The sequence below is a fragment of the Micromys minutus genome, assembly GCF_963924665.1.
Source record: "Micromys minutus genome assembly, chromosome: 9".
NCBI classification, from domain to species: Eukaryota; Metazoa; Chordata; class Mammalia; order Rodentia; family Muridae; genus Micromys; species Micromys minutus.
Window position 1 is genome coordinate 46,215,845 of NC_137978.1, and position 26,300 is coordinate 46,242,144.

General features: G+C 41.4%; 2 protein-coding genes across 15 annotated transcripts in view; one reads left to right on the plus strand and one right to left on the minus strand.

Annotated features, from left to right (window-relative positions):
* Positions 1-13,541, plus strand: part of TMEM200B (transmembrane protein 200B) — a 47,104-nt gene extending 33,563 nt beyond the window's left edge. The window contains exon 2 of the transcript XR_013975127.1: positions 13,440-13,541. The gene's annotated coding sequence lies outside the window, so the exon portion shown is untranslated. The remainder of the gene's footprint in view (positions 1-13,439) is intronic.
* EPB41 (erythrocyte membrane protein band 4.1) overlaps positions 1-26,300 on the minus strand; it is a 145,036-nt gene that overhangs the window by 28,655 nt on the left and 90,081 nt on the right. For 4 of the 14 annotated variants that reach the window (XM_080921123.1, XM_080921113.1, XM_080921125.1 and 1 more), the window contains exons 8-17: positions 25,182-25,269; positions 21,875-22,027; positions 18,359-18,456; positions 17,415-17,587; positions 13,342-13,529; positions 9,727-9,783; positions 9,520-9,561; positions 8,548-8,610; positions 3,861-4,037; positions 1,827-1,862 (exon numbers count right to left, since the gene is read on the minus strand). In XM_080921123.1, the coding sequence (XP_080777249.1) occupies positions 1,827-1,862; positions 3,861-4,037; positions 8,548-8,610; positions 9,520-9,561; positions 9,727-9,783; positions 13,342-13,529; positions 17,415-17,587; positions 18,359-18,456; positions 21,875-22,027; positions 25,182-25,269 (1,075 nt within the window). Of the gene's footprint in view, positions 1-205; positions 493-1,811; positions 1,863-3,860; positions 4,038-8,547; positions 8,611-9,519; positions 9,562-9,726; positions 9,784-13,341; positions 13,530-17,414; positions 17,588-18,358; positions 18,457-21,874; positions 22,028-25,181; positions 25,270-26,300 lie in introns of those variants that run through there. The other 10 variants (XM_080921124.1, XM_080921117.1, XM_080921115.1 and 7 more) reach the window with 9 other exon arrangements.

The window sequence follows — 26,300 nt, forward strand, 5'->3', positions numbered from 1 at the left end:
CAAGTTAACTTTGGGGTAGGAGCACTGGCGGGCCAATCCATTGCTACTCCTTTTTCCTCACAATGTACACTCTCCAGAGATTCACATTTTGTTATTAACAGGAAAAGTGACCTCCCGAGGTCCCTATGACAGTGAACACTCAAGATCTGAGGCATGACGCAGGTAATTACACGTTTGAAGCCAGAGACAGAGTTCAGTGGTTTTAGTCTTGACACGTCAGATGAGCACCCTGTTTTCCAATCACAGAAAGATCAACCACCAAACAGCCAGGGCAAGGACCAGGAGAAAAGACATCATGAAAGGAAGGCGAGGCGACGGGAAAGCGCTAGAGTACAGGCGGCACTTTTTGAGAGCCTTGTGTTCCTCAGGAATTGGAATAGAAACCTTGGGAGGAATCTCTTCATTTTCTCGCTGGGGCAAGGTTCTCTCAGTGGATCTCTCTGGCCTTTTACTGTTCTCTTCACCCTGTACTAACAGAGCACGCTCCTGTGTCTGCTTTCACAGTAGAAGATCAAGAAAGACAGAGAGATGAACAAAATGACAGATGGAAATGCTTAAGCGTGATACTTGGGGATGTGCAAAGGTGTGGGAAGATCTTCTGGATGCTCTTGGTTTGTTCGTTTTTTTTTAGCTCCTCTCTATTTTGGCAGTTTACCCTGCAGGTTTAACTATGTGAATAAATTAAACCTTAGTGTTTGGAATAAATCAATGCTGGAACACGTAGACGTCCAGCCACTGCATCCCTTAACTCTGTCACTTACTGTGAGGCTGTACATGCATGAATGCTTTTTCCACGTGTGGATTCCAGGTCATTTCTAATTGCTTTGATGTTGCCAATCATCAATGGATCAGACAATGCCAATAAGGAAGCATTCTGCTTGTCATGAAGTTACTTTCACTAACAAACAGAAGGACAGAATATAAAGAGCGATTTTCATATCTCTTTGAAAAAGCAATAGTTCAGTATGAGAATTGGACTTTGCTCAGTGGAATAGAAGCAGTGAAGACTGCAAGTTAAGAACAAAATTATAAATTTTATACTGTCTCCAGGGTCTACCCTGGAGTGGGGGCAGCAATAAAGACAAACAAAAAAGGCAAATACATTCCCCCAAGACCTCAGTAATTGCACAGCCTGGGAATCCTGACCGAAATGGTGATGATTATCATGAAGGTTTATATACTTAGCAAACACTTTTAATAACATTTAAGGAAGATTCCCCCCCTGCTCCCCAATTGGCCAACTTGGACTTTTTCTCCCCTGCACTTCTGTATTCTGCTATTCATGGGCAAGGCAGGTGGTATCTATGAGAGGAAAAACTTGGCTCTGAGTTCTTTTAGTTGAGCTAGCCTTCTCTGGTCGGTCTGGAAGCTAAATACTGGTTCTTTGCACACCCCTAAGTGATATGTATCAGGGATAAAGTAGCTAGGGGACTGGTCAGCAAAAAGAATAAAAGGAAAGACAGGATGCAAAATTATAATGATTTTTTTAAAAATGAAAATAAGATGGAAGAAGAAAGACAACATAAAAAGAATAGGGTATAATTAAATTCGTTTTCTCTCTGAGTACATATTAACAACTTCATGCAGCTTTTTCAACCAGCCATGCGCTGAAACAAGCAAACTGAGCACTGCAGATGCTGCAGCAGTGGGAATGTGGTGTGTGAGGCCAAAAGGCTGTGGGTGTGGATTTACTAGTATAGCCAAAAGGAAAACATGATTCAGCCGCTGTGGTTGAGTTCTGGGGGTGCTCTGTTTAGTGCCATGACAAGAGCAGGTTCTGCGGGAGCAGCACACTCACAGCAGCAGGTTACCTCTGGCCCACCAACCTTTCTTCCCGAGGGGAGGACAGAAGTTCTCTTCACCTGGTCATACACAAATTATATAAAGTTCAGTTGCCCTGAAATGCAAGGACAAAGCTGCCAAAGGTAGGAGAGGCATCCCCAGAGATGTCAGCCTAACATAACAAAATATGCCAGGGAGTGAGGTTGTCCCAGCACAAAGGATTAAGACAGTGCAGTATTTTTCCTTCCTTCAGAAGGTGTGTGTGTGTGTGTGTGTGTGTGTGTGTATGTGTACACATATTCACATGCATGTGAAGAAAGCTTAAATTATCTGAGCACCTCTCATGGATCAATTCAAGTTTATAAGAAGTCACTTCTTTAAAGTTCAGGGGATGGCAGTACCATCCCCGTACCAGCCCTCGAATGAGATGTAAGCTATTTTCTGGACATGGAGACCAATACAGATTTACCCAATGCCATCCAAGAAAGCATCAAGTTACTTTTTCAAGTTATTTACAGAGTCCACATCAGAACTTCTAGAAGAATATGCAGTTACAGTGTGTGTGCGTGCATGTGCGTGTGGTGGGTGTTAATAGACAAGATAGCAGCAAGCCATTCACACGAAGAGCATCAGGTAAATAAGGATGTTTAAGATCCTTTAGTCTATAAACAGGCCCAACAAGACAAATAGCTTGTTCAGAGCATTTATTAGGCTTTGGTTGGCCAGACCCTCTGTCAATTCAAACACAACTATATTGGACCTTTGAGTCTTACTTCTAAGGACACATCAAAATGAAGTATCTGCCTTTTAAGGTCTCACCCAGAAAGAAGGGTTATTTTATCAGTTCAAAGTTCATACTATAGACTTAGAATACAAAACTAATGTACATGAATGAATGTCTGGGAACTAGGTCTGCTGGAACAACTGAATCTATCCAACCGCTCTGGTAGCTAATCAGCTGCTTGTTAAAGAGGTATCCTCCTGCCTCACTTGTGAAACTGTTAGCTAATTTTAATCCAGATTTGAAAACTACAAAAGGTATTCTTGGAAGAGTTTTTATCCCTGTCTGCAGTTCCAGAAGCTGAGTAACAAATGTTATATCTAGACAGATTACCAAGAATCCTCTAAAAACAATTTAAACCCAATTTTTTGTTTTGTTTTGAGAAAGAGTCTATATATATTTGGTTCAGCTTCAAAATCCTATACTCAGATGCTTCAGCCCCACAAGGACTGAAACTTCAGGTGTGTGCCTGGTAACCTAAGGATTTTATTGGAGATACTGCTTTGCTTTTCTCAACCAGAGCTGCTATGGTTTGGGGACCAAAATGAGTACATCATTATTACATCAGTCACTAAGTTATGGTGACCGTTTATATAGATGGCATACTGGCTAAAGATAAAGATGTTTTAGATGGAAATTTGACAAGATACTACCTTTAAGCAGATTTATTTATTCTGTAGTAGGGTTTCCAAAGTAGGAAATGGTAACACTAATAGAGAACAGACCCTGAAAGGTGTCTCTGGCCTCTTCTGTTCATAACGGTCTCATAAAACAGCTGGCTGAAGGGTTGACGTTATTATGCAAGATCGGTCATCAGCTGTTTTTCTGAAATTGAGTGTTCTACATTCTCTGGCTTCAGGGTCTCTTGTTTCTTATATAACTGTGAGCAATCATTCCAGACATTTCTGAGTTGTACAAATAGTCAAATAAAGTTTTAAAAAGTTGCACTCCCTTCCAATTATGACCTTACTAAGTTTAGCAAACTCTCTTGTCCGGGAAGGCATATTTTGAATATAAACAAAGCTTTACTGGCATGAAGTCAGTTTATAAACACAAACTAGCCAGAAGCAGGCTGCTTTGAGCATTTCTCAGAGCCTTGACATCCACTAGCAATTCTAAAGAAATCCTACAAGTGGACTGAGCTACCTAAATGATGAAGAGTGTTTTACAGCAGCAACAAACTGTTAAGGTATCAAAGCCAAATTCCAGCTCTAAACTTCCAGAAACAGACTATTAACATACATAATTAAAACACTCATTGCATTCAGCCTCACAGTCATGTGATCACAGTACTCACTCCATCTCCAGTAGGGACTTGCCCGTTGATGTTAAGAGTCCGGAAGGGTGAGTGTGTGGATAAGCGTTTGTCCCACTCGCTGGGCCGTGGTTCGGGTACCGATTCCATAAAGTTCTTTTTCAGTTCACTGATGCTGGCATGATGCTTTTTAATCTCTTCTTGACTCTTGTCTAAATCCTACAGTTGGAAGGATAAAGACACAAAACAGTAAACAGTTGGGACAAAAAAAACACACCTAGGGAACCCATCAGAGGGTAGGCACTGGTAGAAAACACCACACTCAGGACAGACGTCACTGGCCTGTATTTTGCATTTAGATTGTAAATATACAACACTATATATTTCTTTGCCTTTTTTTTTCCAAACAAAGTGCTGTACTTAGAAGCAGTGAAGCATCAGAGTCTCACAGCTCTTGCAGTTAAACTGCCCTGAAGTGCTTGCTCCTTCTCTTCTTCCACAAAGGATGCAAAACCAGATCTCCACCTCCTCATCCCGAGAAGGCTGCCCCACGATTCCATGAGCCTTGGTTTGATGAGAACTGGTTTGGGCTCAGCTCAGGCAGGATGGAGATAGCAATAGGGAAACTGATGAGTGAGGGACATGGTAAATGGCCTCAGCTTCCACTAGCTGCGGTCCTCGGTGAGCCGCAGCACTGAGAACCCCTCCCTCGCTGTAATAATGCTTGTGATTCTCTACTGTTAAGGCCTGTCTTGATTCAAGAATTTATTATTAAAGTTCTTATTTCCAGACTTCCAAAGTCAACTATTACTACCTCTAAATAAAAATAAATAAATAAATAGAATTACTTTAAAGTTTTGTTTTTTTTTTTTTTTTAAATTATCCACCTGCATGTGTGCGTGCATGTCTAGGTCAGGCCAGAGAACAAGCTCAGGTATTGTTCTAAGGATAGAAACACTGTTCAGCTCTTTTGAAGAAGGGTCTCTCACTGACCTGGAGCTTACCAAAGCTTGCCAAGGTACAGGGATGCTCTGGTGCTCACTACCTCAGCTCTGGGAACAGTGTGCACCGCCACGCCCAGCACCTTTCTATGGGTTTTGGGGATTAAAACACAGGTCCTCACACTTCACACCTAAGCTATCACCCCTACTTTTATTTTTGTTTTTAGTATTTTCCCTCCAATATGAAAAACCCTATAGTTTCCAGTTTCACTTCTCTTAAATACAATGCCTTCCTGGGACGGATACTGGGGGAGTGGCTCGGTGATAAGAGTGTTTGCTACCAAGCACACAGCCCTGGCTTTGATTGCCAGCACCACGCACAAAGGACTTCTAGTAACAACTGGAGGTTGCCTAATTTATGAAAGGTTATTCAAGATAACACTCTAGGGAGAGACAATCAAAACTAAGGCTAATAAAGCATAGGCTAAGACATATACAGATTTTTTTTGTTGTTTTTGCTAAAAAGAGATGCATAATAATTTTTTAACAAGGGGCATCAGACCAAAAGGAGTCTGATAAATTTAACTTGAAGACAAAGACTCAAATGCTCTTTGTCTAACAATACACACATACATACATTCAAAAGTTTGAGTCTCAGGTAATAAGCTGGAGCCTGCAGCTATAATACAATCTTGTGTTTACTTCCCGTTAGGGAAGCAGAGATCTAAGAAAAGCATGATTCTAAATAGATCCCAGGGATGCCATGTGAACTTTGGGATTTGTCTATTTTTGGCATTGTGGGAAGTAATTTCACTTTAGAAAACAAAATTAAAAACAAAACAATATCAATTTTTTTTGGATCAAATGTTTTTTGTTTTGTTTTGTTTTGTTTTTCCTCCCTACAGGCAAGAAAGACCTTAACTTAATAAAACTTTCTCCAAATTGCTATCTAGCAGAAAACAATACAAAACCCAGGGACTCCCATGACATCTGGATTCTGGAGCCACTCCTTCAGAAACCCTGTCTGTCTGTCTGTCTTTCTATTTTTGCAAGATTGACTTATGTGTATTTGCTTTGAGAGCAAAGAGAAAACTAACCCCAAAAGTTAACTTTAGCTCTCCGTAACTAGCTACCAAGAAGAAAAGTGAGCCTATCTTAGGAATGTGAGCGTCGCTGGGGGAAATGCCTGTTCTACAGATGAAAGCTCAAGACTCAAGTCTCAGGCTAAGCAGCTGAGACCTGTCAGGCATGTCAGTGTCTGGGACCGAGGTCCTCATCTGATGTTAAACCTGTTTGGGCCAAGACATCCCTAACACATTTGGGATGATTAAAAGTGTAAGCAAGCCAGAACAAAACCAACCATGATGGACTGGGATAAACATCATTCAGACCCAGCCTGACCTGCTGATGGTTTGTGACACTACCTGCCTAGCTTTTGATTGGCTTGGAGCCTAAGAAAATATACTTTTCAATAAATCTGGTAGCTTTCTCCATCCTTCTTAGCTGTTTTGTTGGAAACCTGTGGGGGCATAGAATAAAATTAAGATCTCAAAGGGACCTGTTCCAGATAGAATTTGTCACAGACTTTTGCTACAGGTTCTCTCTGGGAGATGAGGAGGAGGCAGTAGATCTAAAAATGAACTCGACCTTATTTGTGCCAGAACAAAGCATTAGCGGGGGTGTGATAAGGGAAGGTGGGAGGGATGCTTTAAAAAAAAAAACAAAAAAAAACTTCCAGAGCAACAGAGAATTTGAAAGAACGTCCTTGGGGTCACGTTTTTACAATAACTAAGGAATGGTCAAATTATGTCAGGTTATGTTCAGGTTAAATAATTTTTAAGGCCTATCATCTTAGGATTTTAGCAGCAATAAAACCAAACACTTCGTTAAATGCAAAATGTTCTCAAAAGGCAGTTAGTAGTTTTAAGTCTCAAACACACACTTATTCAAAACCCCTCTCAGGGCTTTCAGTAAAATGCCATGGAAGAAAACACAGATGACAGAGGAATTTTGTGAGTCTCAGAAGCCACAGCACACCTCATGGAAGACATGGTAAATATATGATTGGTACAGCAGGTTCAGGGATACTTGCAGTGGGGAGACACTACCCCAAGGGGACCACGGGACATATCTTGTCCTTCCTAATCGCTACACAAAAAGAGGACTCAGGTCTCAGATATGGGCTAGGACAGTGATCCAGTTCCCAAGTTTAAAATACAGAAGAGTCTGACCTTAGAGGTTTTATGTTATATGAGATAAGCAGAGGACAAGCACTTGGCATTGTGCCATCGTTCAGTATACTAATAAAGGTAATTTTTAATATTTGTATTAAAGTGCCTTATATAGCAGATATTCAAAATATAGCTATTGTCAAAAAAAGAGAATAAATGATCCTTACAGGTTCTATATTAATAGGAAAGTGTGTGTGTGTGTGTGTGTGTGTGTGTGTGTGTGTGTATTTACTTTTTGAGACTAGGTCTCATGTAACCCAGACTGGCCTTAAGAAATAGAGCTGAGAATAACCTTGACCCCTGATCTTCCTTCTTAGCCTCCTGGGTGTGGGGATTAAAGATGTGCTACCCTGCCTGGACAGAGAGCTACTTTGTAAAGTTTCTTCAAACTTGCACACCGGAGATATTTTAATGCACAGCTCTCCTCTCAGGTCTCAGCTGCTATCTCCCCGATACAGCGGCACACACCTGCAACGCTCACATTCAGGAGGCCACTGAAACGTTCACTTTCTAGAGACCTTACCTGTCTTGGAGTAGACCCCTGCAACAGAGCAACGTTTATCTCCTACAGGTTTTCTCCTGGCTTGCAGCTCTGGTGCCGCTCTTCCTTTCTCTCCCCGTCAGCGCCCCACACTGTAAGCTTCCTGCAACCAGGGACGCTACACTCTGATGTAAGCTTATACTCATTTCTTTTGCTTCTGCCTTGACCAAATATAATGTAGCCTTCCCTTCTATTTATGAGATTTTCTGCTGTCTAAAATACACTGATCCCACATTCTTCCACAGAGGATAATTCTAATTTCCTTAATTTTTCTCATGAAGTTTCTTTAATCTCCAAATTGGTTTTACATCCCATACCCATACCCAATGAGGAGCTCCAGACTAGGAAAAGTCTATGAACTGAGGTTAAAAATCTGGTCACTGTAGAATGTAATAGAAAAAAAGACTTAAAGATGGGTACACATTACTCTACTTCCTTAAAAAACATAAAAACTCTTCAGTCAGATTCCAGCGTTACCAACTTATCAGCTTGCTTTCCTGGTTAAGCCTCTGACAACCCTCAGATGCTCAGCTCCCTCCCAAGCTCTCTTTAGGAACTTCTGCTCTTGTCTCTGCACATGCCCGTGTCAAAGAATGGAGGTCACATTCCCTCCTTTTATTTATTTATTTTTTTAATACTCAGTTCAGGGGGAAAAAACAGTGCAAATTTGTTTCTTGGGATATTTTTTACAGTTTATACTCTTGGAAAATTCAAAGAAAGTTTTAGTAATGGTATTTGAGTGTTCTGAAAGGGGGGATAAAACAGTAGAACCATGAGCGGGAGAGACAGCGCCAATCATATATTTTTTAAGATAGTATGAGAAATGCAAACTAAAAGTTAGGAGAGATGATCGCTTTTCTTCATGTTAACCAACATGCAAAAGCACTTTAGAGCTGACCGTCTCTCATGCAGTGGCATGCAAAACCAAACGCAGCGCGGAGTGGACGAAGGGGACCAGCACAGAAGGCAGAAGGTTCCAGGCCACCAACTGAAATAAGCTTCAAGTTCATACAAACCTCCAACATTAAATTGCTATGTCTGATATAAATGTTTTCACCATCTAGTCTCTCTCTCTTTTTCTGTGAAAACGAAAGGGAGAAAAAACAGAAGCATAAAAAAATTAAAATGTCGTTCCTGCGGGAAACAAACTGCAAATCGGCAAACGAAAGAAACAATAAAAATTAAATGTGTGCGATGCAGCTGATGATGACATGAAATGGTCACGGAAGCACAGGGACGCAGAGCACGGGTACCAGAGGGAACGGATGAGCTTGTCTGGGACGATGGAAAGCCGTGACAATGGTATTTAAACAGACAGTGTTCCCGGCTTCGCTTCTAATGCACTGAGCTGGTTTTTGGAACTGAACTATTTGACTATTACCTTAAGATAATATGTAACTCTAAAAGGTTTGAATACCATGTACCATGGAGTGGAGAAATGCTATAAAAACACCTCCCCTTTTGGAGAGTTTTATTCTTCTGAATACTGCAGTATCTGAAATGTCTACAGTGTCCTGGATTTAATCAGCTAACAAGTACATCCAGTAAGAACTGGTTCATCCCACTCCGAGGCTGGGAAACAAGCACGTAGCAGTTAAACGCATACTGTTAATGCCGAGAGTTCCTGCTCTGACAGCCTTGGTGACAGATGTGCATAAATGGCTGCTAATATGATGCCACTGGGGAAGTTCTTGTAAAGTGTGAAGCTGAAAGATAGGCCTGGCCTGCACAACTGCATTTCATTAAGATACTAAGTATGGAAAGCTTACCTGGATAAAACCTGTCCACAAATAGTCTAAGGGTCTAATTCTCTGCCTCTCTCTGTTAATACACATTCCAACTATACTGCTTGATGATTCCCCGCATACTGGCTCTCTCGGAGTCATTTCTGATGACGAAGAATCAAAGGCTGGACCACTGTCTTTTTAATACACTGCAACCGGCACGGGTGAAATGACGCCTAGCTGTGAAATCGAAAACAGGCTAACCTTCCTCATTCTTATCAGATCTTCACCTTTTCCTGCAAGCTTCTGTTTTGCCACAATTCCATAAAGAAAAAAAAAAAAAGATAAAATATTGGCTCATTGAAGTTTGAACCTTTTATTTTATTTTTTTAAGGTAAAGAGGAACAAGGGAGTATTAAAAACTGAGGGGGGCAGGGGGAAGAGAGGAACAAGTGGCCTGTTGGCACAAACCTGTGTTTGGTCACCATTTGAGGTAGGTACTGTGACCTCGGTGTGGGTTTTTTCCACCTACATTTAAGAAATAAAATAGTGAAACAGTTTAGGTTAGCAGGCTTCCATGAATAGGTAGGCTGCCTCATGAAACAGGGGTGAAATAGACTGAAAATGAAGCCCCAACAGGGGAGGTTTTATTCCCAGTATGGTCTGGTAGTTCATCATGACAGTTTATAGGTAGCCAAAAACTGAGTTAATCATCTATTGATGAAAAACCACTTTAATGCTCATTTATAAAAAAGATACTCACAAAAGCAGTAATCTAGGCTTAATACTAGCTGTACGTTCTTGTTTATAACCTGTGTGTGTGTGCACATACACATACGTATGCCATGGCACTTGTGTGGAGGTCAGAAGACAATCTCAGTGTCAGCCTTCACTTTCTAACTTGCTTAAGACAAGGTCTCTCTTGTCCACTGAGGTGCATGTGTATTTTTCTGATTCTGCCTCCCTTCTCCCAGTAGAAGGGTGCTGGGATCACAGACACAGGTGCTCCAGAGGGTTCTGACATCCGAACTCAGGCAAACACTTTATCCACCTCGTTACCTTCCCGGCCCTCCAGGCCTTTAAATTGTATTTAAGAACAGATTTACGAATAGAAATATACATGTGTAACACACATTTTTATAGTAAAGAGACATATAGTAAGCACATAAGACACCAAACAGGTAAACACCCAAGTCTCCGTTAGTTGATCAATACATTTAAGAAAACAGTCTACTCTTCAGTTCGGTTCAGAAAGTTGACATCAAAATAATTTACATGCAAATTGTGACTGACACCTTCCACCTCGGCTGCAGCATCCAATAATGCAGTCTCCTCTCTAGGAGCCCACGTTTCCTTCCACCCTGGCTGTAGCATCCAATGCTGCAGTCTCCTCTCTAGGAGCCCACATGCTTGGCAGACGGGCAAGATTCATCCTTAGTAGTAGCAGAAGAATACTATCTGAAAAATGCTGTGTGTATCTTTAGAATACAGCTAGAAATAACCATCTTATATTCAGAGACTAGAGTACTTATTTTACAAACCTGATTATGACGAGAAAATGCGGTACAGTGGGCAGTGCACAAAGCACCGTGCATTTCACATTTAGAGACTGACTTGTCTCTTCTAGCGGTTAACCAGTTCTGTTGTATTACTCTTTTTTTATGGAACCTCGTCAAATTGTGATCTTTGACATATTCCTTTAACTTGCATAAAGCAGCGTTGTTCTATAGAACAGTGTCACTGGGCTGTTTTCTCTAGGTTGAATATAGAAAACACTGGATAATACCAGACTCTGCAATACTGCAGAACACATATGTATATCCAACCAGGACACTTTGAATAATTGGGTCATCTCTGCTCTAGATCCCAATTAGCAAGATAGTTCACTTGTCTGAGCTTAACTTTTCTTCAGTAATAGAATAAAGATAATTGTCTCCGTTTCCAGTTTGTTTGTTTTTGAGACACAGTTTTACTGTGTACCCTGGGCTGGCCTCCAGCTCCGTTTTCCAAGATCTGGAATTATAGACATGGGCTATCATGCCCAACTTATAATAGACATAATATCTTCATAAAATTATGTATACTCTACAAATACTAGCTTTAAATTAAGTTCCCTGTTTCAAACAATAATGTCTTTCCGGTCCTTAGTAATCTAGCATCAGATCATCACTTCAGTTTAAGAACTGAGAGATGTTTAAGGGCTGGAGAGATGGCTCAGCGGTTAAGAGCACTGACTGCTCTTCCAGAGGTCCTGAGCTCAAATCCCAGCAACCACATGGTGGCTCACAACCATCTGTAATGAGATCCGATGCCCTCTTCTGGTGTGTCTGAAGACAGCTACAGTGTACTTAGATACATTAAATAAATAAATCTTTAAAAAAAAAAAAAAAAAAAAAAAAAGGAACTAAGAGGCCAATCATCCAGCCTGGTCTTACTGTCACTTGTTATGTCATATTTGGTTGATGTCCCCAAGAAGCCTACTCTTTTCTAAGGGGAGGTAGGGGAGGAGAGATGCCGGGGAAAGGGGAGGTAGGGGACACTGCAGCCAGGATGTAATGACAGAAGAATAAATTTAAGAAAAAAGAGAGAGAAAGAGCTATGGAGAGATGACTGGAGAGATGACTCGGCAGTTGGGAGCATTGTCTGCTCTTCTGGAGGACCAGGGTTCAGTTCCCAGTACCCACATTGCTTCACAACTGTCTGTAACTAAAGTTCTAGTACATCCAACTTCCTCACACAGACATACAGGCCAAACACAACTGTATATATATATATATAAAAGAAAATGAAAAATTTTAAAAAGAATTGAGGCCAAAAGAAGAGAGAGCAATGATACATACCTATAGTCCCAGCTATTAGGAAGATTAAGGTAGAAGGGTTTCTTGACTGCAGGCGTTCAAGGCTAGCCTGGGAAACATGCAAACCCCATTTCATTTTGCCAAAGCTTCAAAGGCAAAAGAAATGTACTTTTGAAGTACTTGCATGCTTTACAGGCAAAAGAAAAACTAGTGAGACAGCAGAAGGCGAGTGGTATCTTAGCCACTCATGGAGACCCCATGACAATTCCACAGCCTGACACTCTCTAATCAGAATGGAAAAGGAGAGTCAAAGTGCCAGTTGATATATTCCAGCATTAAAAACAAAGCAGGTATTCAAAAGCTCCACGAAACTTGACAACCAATGTCATGGACACCAGGCAAATGTCACTCAAGAGAGAACCTGTATGTCATATTTCACAGTTAAAATAAAAATAAGTTGCTCACTGTTCTACATTGAATCAGATATTGACCTGGCTCCAAAAGAACAGCCTGATCTATACACGATCAGTGTGGGTAAGAGAAGGCATTCCCCAAGGGCTTAATACAAAGCTCCATTCTCACGAATGCCATGTCTCATACCCCTTCCCAACAGTGAGACCTGCATCTACTTTAACAGACCTGAGCTAGGTCTGTGTAAATGTTATTTAAAAGCATGAACATATATAGATTAGTCCAGTTATGGTTTCTGGGAGATTTGTAAATTAGAGATTTCTCAATTCAGCCCAGTGACTATGAGTGTACTCAAACTCAGAACATCAACTGGGAAGCATAATTTCTCCCACGCAATAGATGTACTTCGGATCTGTTTACTGTTTAAGTAACTGGGCTGGAGAGATGGCTCAGCAGTTAGGAGCACTGGCTGCTCTTGCAGAGAATTTGGGTTTGACTCTCAGCACCTACACGGTGGCTAACAACAATCTGTAATTCCAGTTCCAGGGGATCGGATGCCCTCTTCTGACCTCTGCAGGCACCAGGCATGCACATGGTACATATACATAAATTCAGGCAAAACACTCATACACATTTTTTAAAAATCCTAAAAAAAATATATTAGGAAATCGTTAAATAGCTCTATAAATGTGCTTAATGCAAATCTATCCTTTGAAAATCAAATTCTAGAAAAATACACAGGAGGTTGACGTGACATGATTTCTTTTAGAAACAGTGAGAAAAGGTGACTTTGCTGGGAAGCTGTAAGATTCAGTTGCTCTGAAAAACACCTGTAGCTCCGAGCTTGTGCTAGCTGACCTCCGCATCCAAGACATACCTTCCACGCCTCTGTGGGCTCCGGCTCAGCGGGCTCGGACGGCTCTTCTCCTCGTTTCTCTTCAACCATCACAGCTTCCTTTGGTGTTTTTTTGACAGGTGCCCCTGGCCCTTCTGTGACCTGACTCTGAGCAATGGCTGGGGCAGAGGTGGGCCGAGGACTTCGGTCTGTGGACTCGGCAGCTGCTGCTGTGTGGGGAAGAGATGGAAGAGCAAATGAAGGCAGGTGTCACAGAGTGACGGTGCAACTCCAGGACACTGGCGAATGTTGTAGTCCCCTGCATGTCACACAGGAGAACACGAACCTCAAGTGCTTTCCGGGAGAGATGATGGCAAAGAGATAAAAATATCCCCAGCAGAGAAGCCAGGGCATCTTAATCACTGTTTCCTAAATGCTGAATTTGAATAAAGACTGAAAAAATAAAATAAAAAACCCACTTAACTTATAGCCTGTCTAGGAAAGAAAAAAAAATAACTTGCAATAAATCATGGATTCAGGATAGCTCTCCCAATAAGATGTCTTGAAATAAATGTTTATTCTTAGATGGATATTTTATTCAGAAACCTAAACATCTGATTTGGTGGGGTGGATGAAGCCTGTTGTCTTGTTTTTGGCTTATTGTTTTCTATGAAGCTTCTACAAAATGATTACAAAAATAAACAGTAAACAGACAAAAACCTCCCGAAAAATGGCTCTTCTGGTAAGACAAGGACTACTGCTTGATGTGTGGAAAGGTAAATCTTTGAGCCAGACCATCTCTTTTTAAAAAATCAGTTGGTTAAAAGTTCAACAAATTCTGGACTTTCACCCAAAAATAAAGCATAAACTAATAGAGCCCCCCCCCCCCCAACTTACCAACGTCTTACAGCCCTTTTCTCTAAAGCATTCGGAACAGTGACTCTCAACCAGGGCTGCTTCCCCCCAGAGCATATCTGACAATGTCTGGGCAGAAAGAGAAAAGAGGTGCTGACATCTAGCGCACAGATGCAAAGGTAGCAGAGGCTGAGAAACCCTAGTTAGGAGAGAACCCTGCCTGGGCAGCTCTGGAGAGAACAAACCATACAGGCTGACTATAAAAGCCTCTGCACATAATTAACTGCTGCTTGGGTTTGAATTATTTGGCATCTGCTTTAGGTAACTTAATTTAAAACAGAGATTGGGGCTATAGCTCAGTAATAGCCTGCTTGCCTTTGCAAGCAGGAAGCCGAGGGTTACACCCCCAACATCACAAAATAAAACAAGAAGTAGTCATTATCTTTAGCTTTTAATCTTCATTCTTTTCTTCCAGGGTTAAAAAGAAAATGTCCATACATTTTGTAGTAAATCTTACTAAGGTTTAATGTCAAAGGCAAACCTTTGTTTATTTGTTTTTTGTTTGAGAGAGGATTTTTTCTCTATATATCCCTGGCTGTTCTGGAACTCTCAGAGATCTGCTTGCTTTTGTTTCATAAATGGTAGAATTAGAGGTAAGTGTGGGCCATCACACCTAACTTTAATTTTTCATTTAAAATTGTATTTAATTTTTATTATTTGTGTGTTTTCTGTGTACATGTTAGGTGGGGAGAGGCACACACACATGTCACGGTGTGTGTGTGTGTGTGTGTGTGTGTGTGTGTGTGTGTGTGTATGTAGGTCAGAGAATAGATAACCCTGGGCAATTGAGTCTTTCCTTCTACTCTAAGATCAGGGACTGAACTCAAGCTCTCAGAGTTATATGCCAAGTGCCTTTACCTTGAGCCATCTCAAGGGCCTGATTTATAATTTCAGATAACAAGCCATCATTCTTTCTTGCACAGAGATTTTTATTAGATCTGAATACTCTTTTATGGAAACATACAATTTTATCACGTACTTTCCTTCTTCAGACTACTGAACATAACCTATTATTCTGATACATCTCGCTTTATAAACTATAAAAAAAATGAAACAAGGAATGCCCTATGCCAGAACAGACTGGCAAATAGAAAGTTACACCTATCTTACACAAATGACACCAAGGAAGAAATGCTTATTCTCCTGTAATGACCTCCACAGAACTTCCCAGAGGGTGCCTAGCCACAAATAGAAACCCAGAGCCCATCTCATCTTGCAAACGGATCTGTGGCCGCTTGCAAGTCCCAGTTGCTAATGGGTGCTCTCAACTATCAACCTGAGAGCGGCAGACGGCAAAGCCTAACAAAACAAGGGAACTGACAAAATATTTCTCTCACAGTTGTGTTAATGCCTCGGATTATATGTCTATTCACACCTCCTCTCAAAAGAATTAATTCAACTCTGCCTGAAGTCATAGAAACATAGCCCTCATTTTCACCATGTGTTATTTTGCTACATGAACTTGGTTCTAATCCAATACTAATACCGGAAAGCCAAATGATTTATGTCTTCAGCATTCCTGCTGTGCATGGGAAAGTAGATACGAATATAAAACCAACGGTTAGATACAGAAGGGGTAATAGTTCACAAACTGGAAAATAACTGTTAGAACCCTCACTAGGAAAAGTAACAAGAAACAAGCAAGACATGTGGCTCTCAGCCATACACAGTGATGTTAGGGAGAGACTTGCATTTCCTGTGGAGTGTTTCCTGAGGATACTAACTGTAGGGGAGCCGGGAAAGATAGAAAAATATTTAATTCTAAATATCAGTAACTTCTAGCACCATATACTTCAGTCTTTATGTTTGTTTTGTGTTGAGATAATATAATTTCAAGAATACATTGAGCAAAAATTAATTATTCAGGCTGGAGAGATGGCTCAGTGGTTAAGAGCTCTGGTTGTTTTTCTGGAGAACCCAGGTTCAATTTCCACGGCAGCTTGAAACTGTAACTCCAGTTCCGGGGAACCTGACACCCTTGCATAGACGTATATGCCGTCAAAACACCAAGACACATAAAATAAATAGTGAGATAAATAAGGTATATAATGATCAATATCAGTAGACAGCTATCGGAAGAAATCAGAAAAAGGATAATTCAATAAAAGTGTAGAGAAAAGTTGCTGGGAGCGGTAGCACAGGCATTGGTCTCACACACGGGAGGCAGAGGCAGGTGTATCTATGAGTTCAAGCCCAGCCTGGTCTATAGACTCAGTTCTGGGACAGCGGGAGCTACACAAAGAAACCCTGTCTCAAAAAACAAAAGCAAACAAACAAGCGACTATGGCATCACACTAAGTTAACGTGGAGGCTGGGTGACTTACTAGGTAAGGCATGAGCTAGCTAATGGGGTCACATGAACACGGCAAAGGCATGGAGGCAGAGTAACAACACAGAACAGAAACCTCGTTCTACACCCCAGACTCTGGTGTCTCCTTCCTTTACATGATCAAACTCAAGAATAGAACTTGGTTTTCTGTTTCTCGCCATTTCCGATACCTAATTTATTAGCAAAGATGTCAGCCCTACTTGCAAAATGCATCTCTATCTGCTTTCCACTGCCCACCAGAGGCTGGCGCTGTCTGGCATTGATACCCTGTGCCAGCTTCCAGCCTGTCTCCATTTAATCCTCAGTGCAGGGGGAGCCTTTGCTGCTCAGCATACAGGGGTGATGGCAGTCAGGCTGTGTTGTTCTTTCCAATAGTTTCTCACCGTCTGAGGAAGAGAAAAATCTAAATTCATTACTGTGGGCCTACAAGGCCCTTCTGAGTCTGGCCCGTTTGAGGCTCTGGCCACTCTGTGTTCCTCTCCTGTAGGCTAAAATGCACGCCTGTGCTGTTCAGTCAGTTGTCACGTGTAGTTGTTTGTTTTTTAATGAAATGCTTAGTTCCTCTGTAGCAGCCACATTTTCCAGGTTCTTAACAACCAGGGTGTTTCTGAATCAAATCACAACATACATTTCCACTGGCACAGGGAGCTCTGTGGAACAAGGCAGAGCTCACGCCTCCCTTCAGGAATGCGAGCTGGCCACTCTTTCGTCTGGAGTGTCTCATCTAAGCTTTGGGACGACGGAGGCATGTCTGATGCCCACAGCAGTGTCTCCAGGGAACAACAGTAGGCACACAAGGCATGCAGAACAAGTGACTGAACAAAATCTCTCTCTAAAGATCATGGTAACATCAATAACATCTAATACAAACCTCCGTCCAGGCTCCTGGATGCCCGTTTGCTAGCTGTCCGCTCGAAGTGTGGAGCAGGCCTATCAATCAGGGCACTGGCTTGCCTGGTCTGAGCTTGAGTCCGGCCACTGTATCGAAATTTGGATCCCAGGGCAAGAAACTTGCTTTTGGGAATGGTGTCTGTAGAAGTTAGTCTGGGAAAAACATAATAATTCTGTTTATTCCATTACTTTATTATTATGACTAGAAAACTAAAAATCAAACCAAAAATAAAGATGTTTTCACACTCTCATGGTGGTTTATTGAGGTAGTTAAGAGATTTCTAGCAAGCAATCCTTACTGTAAGTCTAGGTCATATCTCAAGCAGCCAGAATTAACTTAGTTGGGACCTATACTATTAAAAACATTAAGTTTCTATAGGTAAGACCTCACAGTTTACAAAATGTAAACTACATCCTTGAAATGTTCTCTTCATTTTACAGATACAGGAAACTGACACATCCCATGAAGAAGCTGCTTAAAGCTACATAGTTATTAGGAGGCGGGTCTGTAGCAACCTAAGTCCAGGACTGAGTTCAGCTGCTGTCAAAGGAACCAGAGTTCCTAGCAAGTACTGGGTCTCATTCTTTACTTCTGCTGTGGGTGGAAAGACACTCTGGGAATGCTGAGCCATGGGGCTGGAGAGATGGCTCAGAGGGGAAGAGCATTTGCTGCTCTTGCAGAGAACCCGGGTTCAGTTACCACCTGCCATGTAGTGACTCACAGCTGTCCGTAGCTCCAGTTTGGGAATGCTGAGCCATGTTTCTCAACCCATAGAGGAAGAACTAGACTCACATTGCCTTGATTAAGTTGCTCTTACCTGAGCTAAATAAAATGCCATCTCTACAGAGAACTTCAATAGCAGGTTCAAAACAGAAGCAGACACAAATAATGCATCCTTGAGAAATACTTGAGCAGAACAATACCTGAAAAATGTATGGTGCTCCACACAGACTTTCCATAATTTCTTAGCTGCTCGATAACTGGGAAGCTTGAAGCCAATGGTACTTTCATAATGTTCTTGCTATAAAGATACAAATAAACATAAAACATAAGATTATTCAGTTATAGTGACACAGAGTCAGAGAAATATGACTTCATCAAAGAGACAAAGAATGCCTGGGGGTTGGAGAGATGACTTGGTGGTTCCAGAGGACTGGGGTCCAATTCCTAGAACCCACATGGTGGCTCACAATCATCCATTACCATTTCACCACCATCTGCTCCTCACGGATCCAACACCCTCTCTGACCTTCATGGGTACTAGGCGTGCATGTGGTGTAGACACACATGCAGGCAAAACATCCATACACACAATATTTTTTTAAATTAAAAAAAAACCTATATTAATTTTTTTCTTACTAAAAGAAATCTGCTCACCGACGGAAGTTTTGTCCAAAGCACTAAAGCCAGGAAATAGGCCTTCATTACTTATGCATTTTCTTACTTTTTAGAACACACACAGTACACAGGTATTGCTCTGAGACACACTTTAGTCAACCTTTGACTGTCTTAAACTGCCTTTCCTTAGTAACAGACCTTTAGATTACTCAGTAATCAGGGAACAAGACATCCAGTAATTGCCCCATTCAGCCACTATTACTATGCACTAGAAATAAATTACTACTGTGAACTAAACATTTGTCTCAAACCAGATGACTGTTTTCTTTTTTTTAAAGGCACTCACTATGTTGTCCTGGGTGGCCTGGTATGAAAGTCATAGAGCTCTGGAATTAGGATGCGTGCCTCCTTGTCCAGTCCAGATTCTTTTAACTTTTAAAACTGACAAGTGAAAATTGACACACACTGACTTACTGAGAATGTCTGATGTATGCATCTGTGTAGATTGCCCTGAAGCTGTTTGTATTTTAATGTTAATTCCACTTCCCCAAGAAGTGCAGCCTAGTGACTTACTCAGACTTCATCAGAACCTCCCCATTTTAATTAGTAAAATAAAGGTGAGAGCTGGTGAGTAGGCAGGGAAGGGAGGTGGAGAGAGGGTCAGAGGTCAGAGGACAGAGAGAGATTTTCCAAGATGGACCCGGGGAAGGATGAATTAGATCCAGGTGGGCTTAATTGGTGTTAAGTAATTATGAACATAGTAAGGATTTTATGGGTCTTATATTTCATATAGAAGGGCAGCTTGTTATCTTTGTCTATTTGATGTAATCTTGCTGTGTAGAGGGTTTGTGGATTGAGTATTGAATATATAAACCTATATGAAAAGCTATTGGGCCTTACAATTGTGTTTGTGTTGGGATTTGGGGTAAAGAAACACCCTGGGACGAAGGCAGTAAACAGGCAGAGTAAGCCGCCAAGGGAAGAGAGCTGTGTGGACAGAGTGAGACCTTGGGGGTGGCTCTGACCGAGCGACGGAGTCTGCACACTGCTCTCTGTACCAAAAGCGGGCCCTCAGAGTGAGACCACAGGGCTGATATAGAGATAAGCCCTCCTTTTAAAAAAATATTTACTGCAACACATACATTGCAGAATAACCAAATGAAGCTGCCTGGCCTACGGACAAACTCACGAGTCTTTTAATAATACTTAAAACTTATTCTCTTAGTGACTCTTAGAGAGTCAGTGCTGAAGATTAAACCCCAGCCTGACACATGCTGGCGTCCCTCTCAGCAATATTCTTGTAACCTAGTCACCATGCTGTACAGTAAGTCTCTGGGACGTATTTCCTTGTCCTGGAGTGATTACAAGCTCTCTCCCGGCACTGCCTTTGGTCTGGCTCTGTTTCTACATTGAGCACACTTTGTAAGATGGAAAAGGAAGCAGGTTCGCTTTGAATGCTCTTACTGCCAGCAACAGTCTGACTACATACAATTATAATTTTACATATGGAGAAACTGAGGTCAAAGAAGTGATCTGTTTACTGAGCGAAGGAATGGCAGAGTCCTCTCCCTGGTCAGAGCACCCCACTTCTTAGAACCCTGCTGTTCTCAACTGGTGAGAAAGAACTGTGAGTTTTTCACTATATACTGGATAGTTGAGACCTCAAGCCAAGGACTTCCCATACATTTATTAATATTTCTGTGTATGTAGTTCTTTCTGCCTTCCTATGTTAAAATATGCAGGCTCGTTGAAGAACAGCATTCTTTTACTTACTGTTATATTTCTAGCCCCTAGAATAGTCACTGGCACAAACAACCTATTTAAAAAAAACATCTTGTGGGGGTGCATGCTTTTAATGTCAGCACTAGAGACAGGGCAAGCAGAACTTGATTTCCGGGACAGCTAGAGCTACACACTAAGACCCTGACTCAAAGCCTTTCTTCTTAAGAGTCATGGATTTGAAACTGGGAGGGAAGATACTGATGGTGCTTGCAGGAGCACATGACTATGGAATGAAGCAGTGCTTCAAGGCACATCAGCATTTCCAGGCTGAGACAGTGCTACTTCTGACCAGCAGATGGCGACACACACACACACAAAGCCACCTTCCATCAGCCTGGGCTTCTCTGGGATAGAAAAGTTACTATACTTGAATGTAAGGATGCTTAGCTTCTGATCTTTCCAGACCCACTTCTCTAGGAAGTGGCAGAGAAGAATTTAGAGTTTTTAAAAACGTATCCCTGACTGGAAAGAACTCAGTGGCTAAAAGTACACACAGTCTTGTACAGGACCTAAGTTCAGTTCCCACCACCTATGTCAATCCCAAGAAAGAATATGGCGGAATGAAAAACTCCACGCTGTCCTCAGATCACCACACACCCACTGTGACATGTATATGTTCATTACTGTATAAAGTTACCAGAAGAGATCTGACAGTAAAAATACTCCGTTTCCAGGGGAGTCAATGTCTCTCAGCTCCTGAGCAACCTATACTCACATGCACACAGCCAGAGACATAGCACCCCCCAACACACAAACACATACATACACAACACACACACAACACATAACACATATATACAACACACACAAATAACACAACATACACAATACACAACACATGCAATACACACACAACACATACAACATAGACACAACACATGCAACTAACTCTCTCTCTCTCTTAAATAAATCTCCAGGACAGTGAAAGCTACAAAAACAGACTTCTGTAAAAAACAAAACAATAACAAAAAAAAATAACTCCTATTTAAACAACTAATTTTCTGTTGTACCATGATACCTTCTTTATATAAAAGCTAAAATTATACGAGTATATCTTAAAATTTGACCACCAATTTGTGGAGTTGGTTTGTTTGTTTACTTTCGTTTTGTAGGTGTTAAGAGACAGTTCTCATGTGGCCAGACTTTCTCTGTCTCACAAGCGCTAGGATTCGCTGCATGAGGACTTTTTAGATGACAGGGTTTTCCTATGTAACTCAGGCTAACCCTGAACTTGAAACGGTCCCCCATGCCCAGCTAGAAGGGATGTTTCTGTCCATGTTTGGTTTGGGCAGGGGCAGGGGGGGACTTAAGTTACATACCTCTCCAGGTCGGATCTTGATGAAAAAGCTGCTACGTTTGTAAGAAATCTTTAGCACTTTGGGCCAAGGAAAACGGTTAATTCTCAACTTATCTTTGTAAACCAAAAGGCCACTAGAGCAGACACCTAGGATGATGTCCACTCCCTCCAAGTCCTGAAAAAGAGAAGCAAAGCGTTGAACACATTATTAGCTATTATTAAATAATCTAAAGAGGTCAACAACCAGAATCAGTTTCGAAATATACAATAAAAACAAAACGTAAAACAGCCATTATCCACTGGAGTATCATGTGTACATCTGGAGACAGTCTCAGTAATCCAGCTAGGCATCAAGGTCTGAGTTACCACTTTTAGGCAGCAAGATGGCCCAGCAGATAAGGGTGTTTGCTATCAAGCCTACACCCTGAACTAAGTCCCCAGAATCTACATGGCTGGAGTAAAAAAACTCCCACGCTGTCCTCTGATCTCCACACATCAACTGTGACATGTATATGTTTATTATTGTATGAATTTACCATAAGAGATCTGACGGTAAAAAAAAATTGATGTTAAATATACTAAATTATAAGTACTATCCCCAAGCCTGGAAAGACTACACTAAAGCAAATGGCATTTATATTAATGTGCATAATTATTAAGAAAGTATTAAAATATTAATCGCCACATAATTTAAGAGAAGCAGACTGCACCTGAATTAATCATATGACTATTTATCTGGTTACAAACCCAAATGCTTCCAAAATTAAATGTTTCCTGACTACTTTTTCCTAAAAATGACTATAGAGAAAATTATTATGCGTTATATACAAGAATCACAGAGATAAGTCACACCCGGTGCCTTTACCCACTGGACCAGCTTGTCTGCTTCCTTTTTCTTTTGCTGACATTTGGAGGAACACTTTGTTTTGAAGCACTTTGAAAAAGCACATGCTATCTGGCTCCATGCACTGTGAGACGAGACGCAAACTGAACAGACTTGACCTGGAAGTGCTCCTGAGCCAAGGCTCTGAGGGTCCTGAGAGCCGCTGTCCAGTGCAGAACAGTTCAGAGCACAGCGACAGCTCCAGAAAGCCGGGAGTGTGCAATGAAACTTTACTACAATGAACAGAGCCTAAACGTGGACTCATAAGACATGCAGGCAAGGAGAATCCTGAAAATCATCCACAGGTCCAAGAGAGACCAGATGCTTGAATGTCTGTTTCTAAATTTCTACCAAGTGATTTTTCTGAGTATTCAGGAATAAATAAGATCAAAAGAGTTGGTTCATCATCTGAGATAAGCTCCTCACATCTTTGAGGAATTCTACTGAACAACTTGTCATACTGAGCTAAAACATGGTTTTCATATAATTTTTCTAACTCTGAGTTTATGCCTGAACTCTATGAACTCTCTTCAGTTTTAAACTTTTATTTACTTGAAACAGATTCTTATGCATCCCACGCTATCCTGAATTCCCAGGAATGATACTCATCTTCTGATCCTCCCGCCTCTTCTTCCCAAGGGCTGGGGTTATAGGTGTGCACCAACACATCCAGTGATTGTGTTGCTAGGCAAGCGTTCTACCGTCTCTAGTCCCATTTCCCCTTTGTGCTAAGTGTCTCTTCACTCCCTTATTTCTTACTGGACGCAGTTCTGTCTACATCACAGATACCAGTCAGGCTCCTCTAAATGAGCCTGGGACCATCCCCTGCAATCTTTCCAGCACTCCTAGCCATTTAGTAGCCAAGCAACTTGCATTAAGTAGGTAGGTGTGTGGTTAAAGCTCATGCTTCTGGTTTCCTAAACCAGTAAGTAGTTCTCAAAAGAGCTATGGCTTATCCAGTGCACATGAGTCACTCAGAGAGCTTGTCACGCAGACTCCTGAGCTTCTACCCACTTGATTATTAACTCTGGGAGAGACCTGAAATATTTATATCTAACAAGTTTCTAGGTGGTGCTAAATGCCACTGACTCAGAGACCACACTTAGAATCACTGGCCTTGGGGAATGGTTCTGATTCAAGCATCATTAGCATCATTTGGAATGGTCATTATATTGGAAGCTAGAGCCTCTTTCGAGTCAGCCTCTACATCTGGGCAGAGCTCTGCCGTCTGCATATTTCAGCTCCCCGTGAAGCTGAACCGCCCCATGCAGCCTCTCTGCATTTTCAAATGTAACTTCATTTTAGAGAATACATTTTATTTTTTCTCTAGATATTCATATTTTTACCCTTACAATGTTTTGGTTGCAAAATTTTGATAGTGAAAGTGGTAAGGGATAATCAGATTGATACCTAGAATTTTTTTTAAAAAAAGAAAAAATATCAATTCAAGCTAGGTATGATGGCACAGGCCTGTAAACCTAGCACCTGGAATCCAGACAGATGAATTTCTCTAAGGTCAAGACCACCATGGTCTACATAGCAAGTTATAGGCAGGCCAGGGCTACATAATATATATATAGTAAGGTTCTGTCTGAAAACAAAAACAAAAGAATTTGACTCTTTTTTTTTTCTCTGTAGCCCAGGCTTGTCTCAAACAATCCCCTTGCCTCCAGAGATCTGATATTACAGGAGCAATCTGCCACACCCAGCTCCCTCCCTCCTTCTTCTCTCATAGTCCTTTGCTTCTTTCCTGTCTTTCTCCTCCCTTCTTTTCTTTTGCCCCCATTGAGGAGGTCTTGCTATGTAGCCCAGGCTAGGTTTCAGCTTTTAGATTTTGTATCTATGGGTGTTTTGTCTGACGGATGTCTCTGCAGGACGTGCTTGCAGTACCCAGGAACACCAGAAGAAAGCATCCGATCTTCTGGAACTACTGATGGTGTGGGCTGCTGTGTGAGAATCACAGCCAAGGCTGTTCTCTGGAAGAGTATAGCGGCCAATGTGGGTAACCACTGGACATCTCTACAACCAGACTACCTTTGAACTCAAGGCCCTCTTGCCTCCCTTCTGTCATCTAGAGCTGAGATTACAGGCATGTTCCACCATGCCAAGTATTGTTTCTCAGGAAAGATTTAAATACCATAAATAGCCAGGAGGTAGTGGTATTTGATCCAGCACTCAGGAAGCAGAGGCAGGTGAACCCCTGAGTTCAAGGCCTACTGGTCTACAGAGTGAGTTCCAGGATGGTAAGGAGCTACACAGAAAAACCTTGTCTCAAAAAATACAAACAAACAAACAATCCCCCCCAAAAACTAACTAAATAAATATAATACTATAAATAGACATTGTTAAGAGATATATAAGGTAAAAGCAAGTGTACCATATACAGTAACAGGTCTGTGTCATGACCATATCCATACACGTTAACAAAGGTCAAAGCAATCATTACCTTTGCTTTATGAAGATCAACTCCATACATGGACAACTTTTTGGCGTTCTCAAGAAATTCCAAGTCAGCCTGAGCTGGAGTCATAGACCTTTGACAGAATAAAAACTGAAAATTCAGTACTACTGCAGAAGAATTTATGGTAATAACAACAGAATAGTCATTGTAGTTTATATGGGCGTGCATGCGCGCACACACACACACACACACACACACATTTTTGAGTCCTCAATATAATTACAAGATGAGAATCTTCTGACTTAGAAAACAAAATTTAAAACAAAGAAACAAACAGAAGACTCCAAAAAGCTACCAGGAGAGCAAGCTCTCAATCCAACCATTTCTTCAAGCTAACTCACCCAGCAAGAGTTATGCACGCCTCTTTAGCCTTTTTCATGAGCCCCTCCTACTAATTTTCTTGCCAAAGTAATGACCAAATTAAATCTTCAGTACAATTTACAAGGTCCTCTTAGCGGCCTTTTCTTCTCTAGACCCTGAATTGAGTTATTATGGAAATTAAACCGGAGGGCAGCTGATGGTACTTAACTGGGACGCTTGTTGGGGGCAGATTTGATGAAAAGCAACTTTCTGGTAACAGATGGGGTCCTGCCCACTGATCTCAACAGATAAATTGGCTAATAGAAGCACACTGAAAATAGGACTGCTTTCTGTTATTAAGATGTCTTCACTGCCAGGCAGATAATGAATTAGAGTTGTTTGAAAACAGCCAGTCTCACTGTCTAAACATCCACTGTGCCCGTCTTTGTAAGTTTCTTCTCTTTGGAATAATGTTCTAGAGCTGTTCAGTTAGCTTTCAAGACAATGACATCACTTACACTGCTGCACAGTTTGGACCAATTTACGACAGTTCACAGTAACAAGGCGGCAGATCCCCAAGGAAAAATACAGCTACTAGCAACTTTCCCCCAAGACTGCCTGGAGCCATACAAGCAGCAGGGGTCTCTTCACGGAACAGCGGAGAGGCTCTGCCAAACCCATCTGTCTTTACCCTCATTAAAAAGAACAAAGGATTTCTTGGAACAATAACCACCAAAAGGAGAAAAGCAATCCTATCAGCTTTCGGGAATAAATGTTTCACCAGTTCTACAGCATCTCACTTAA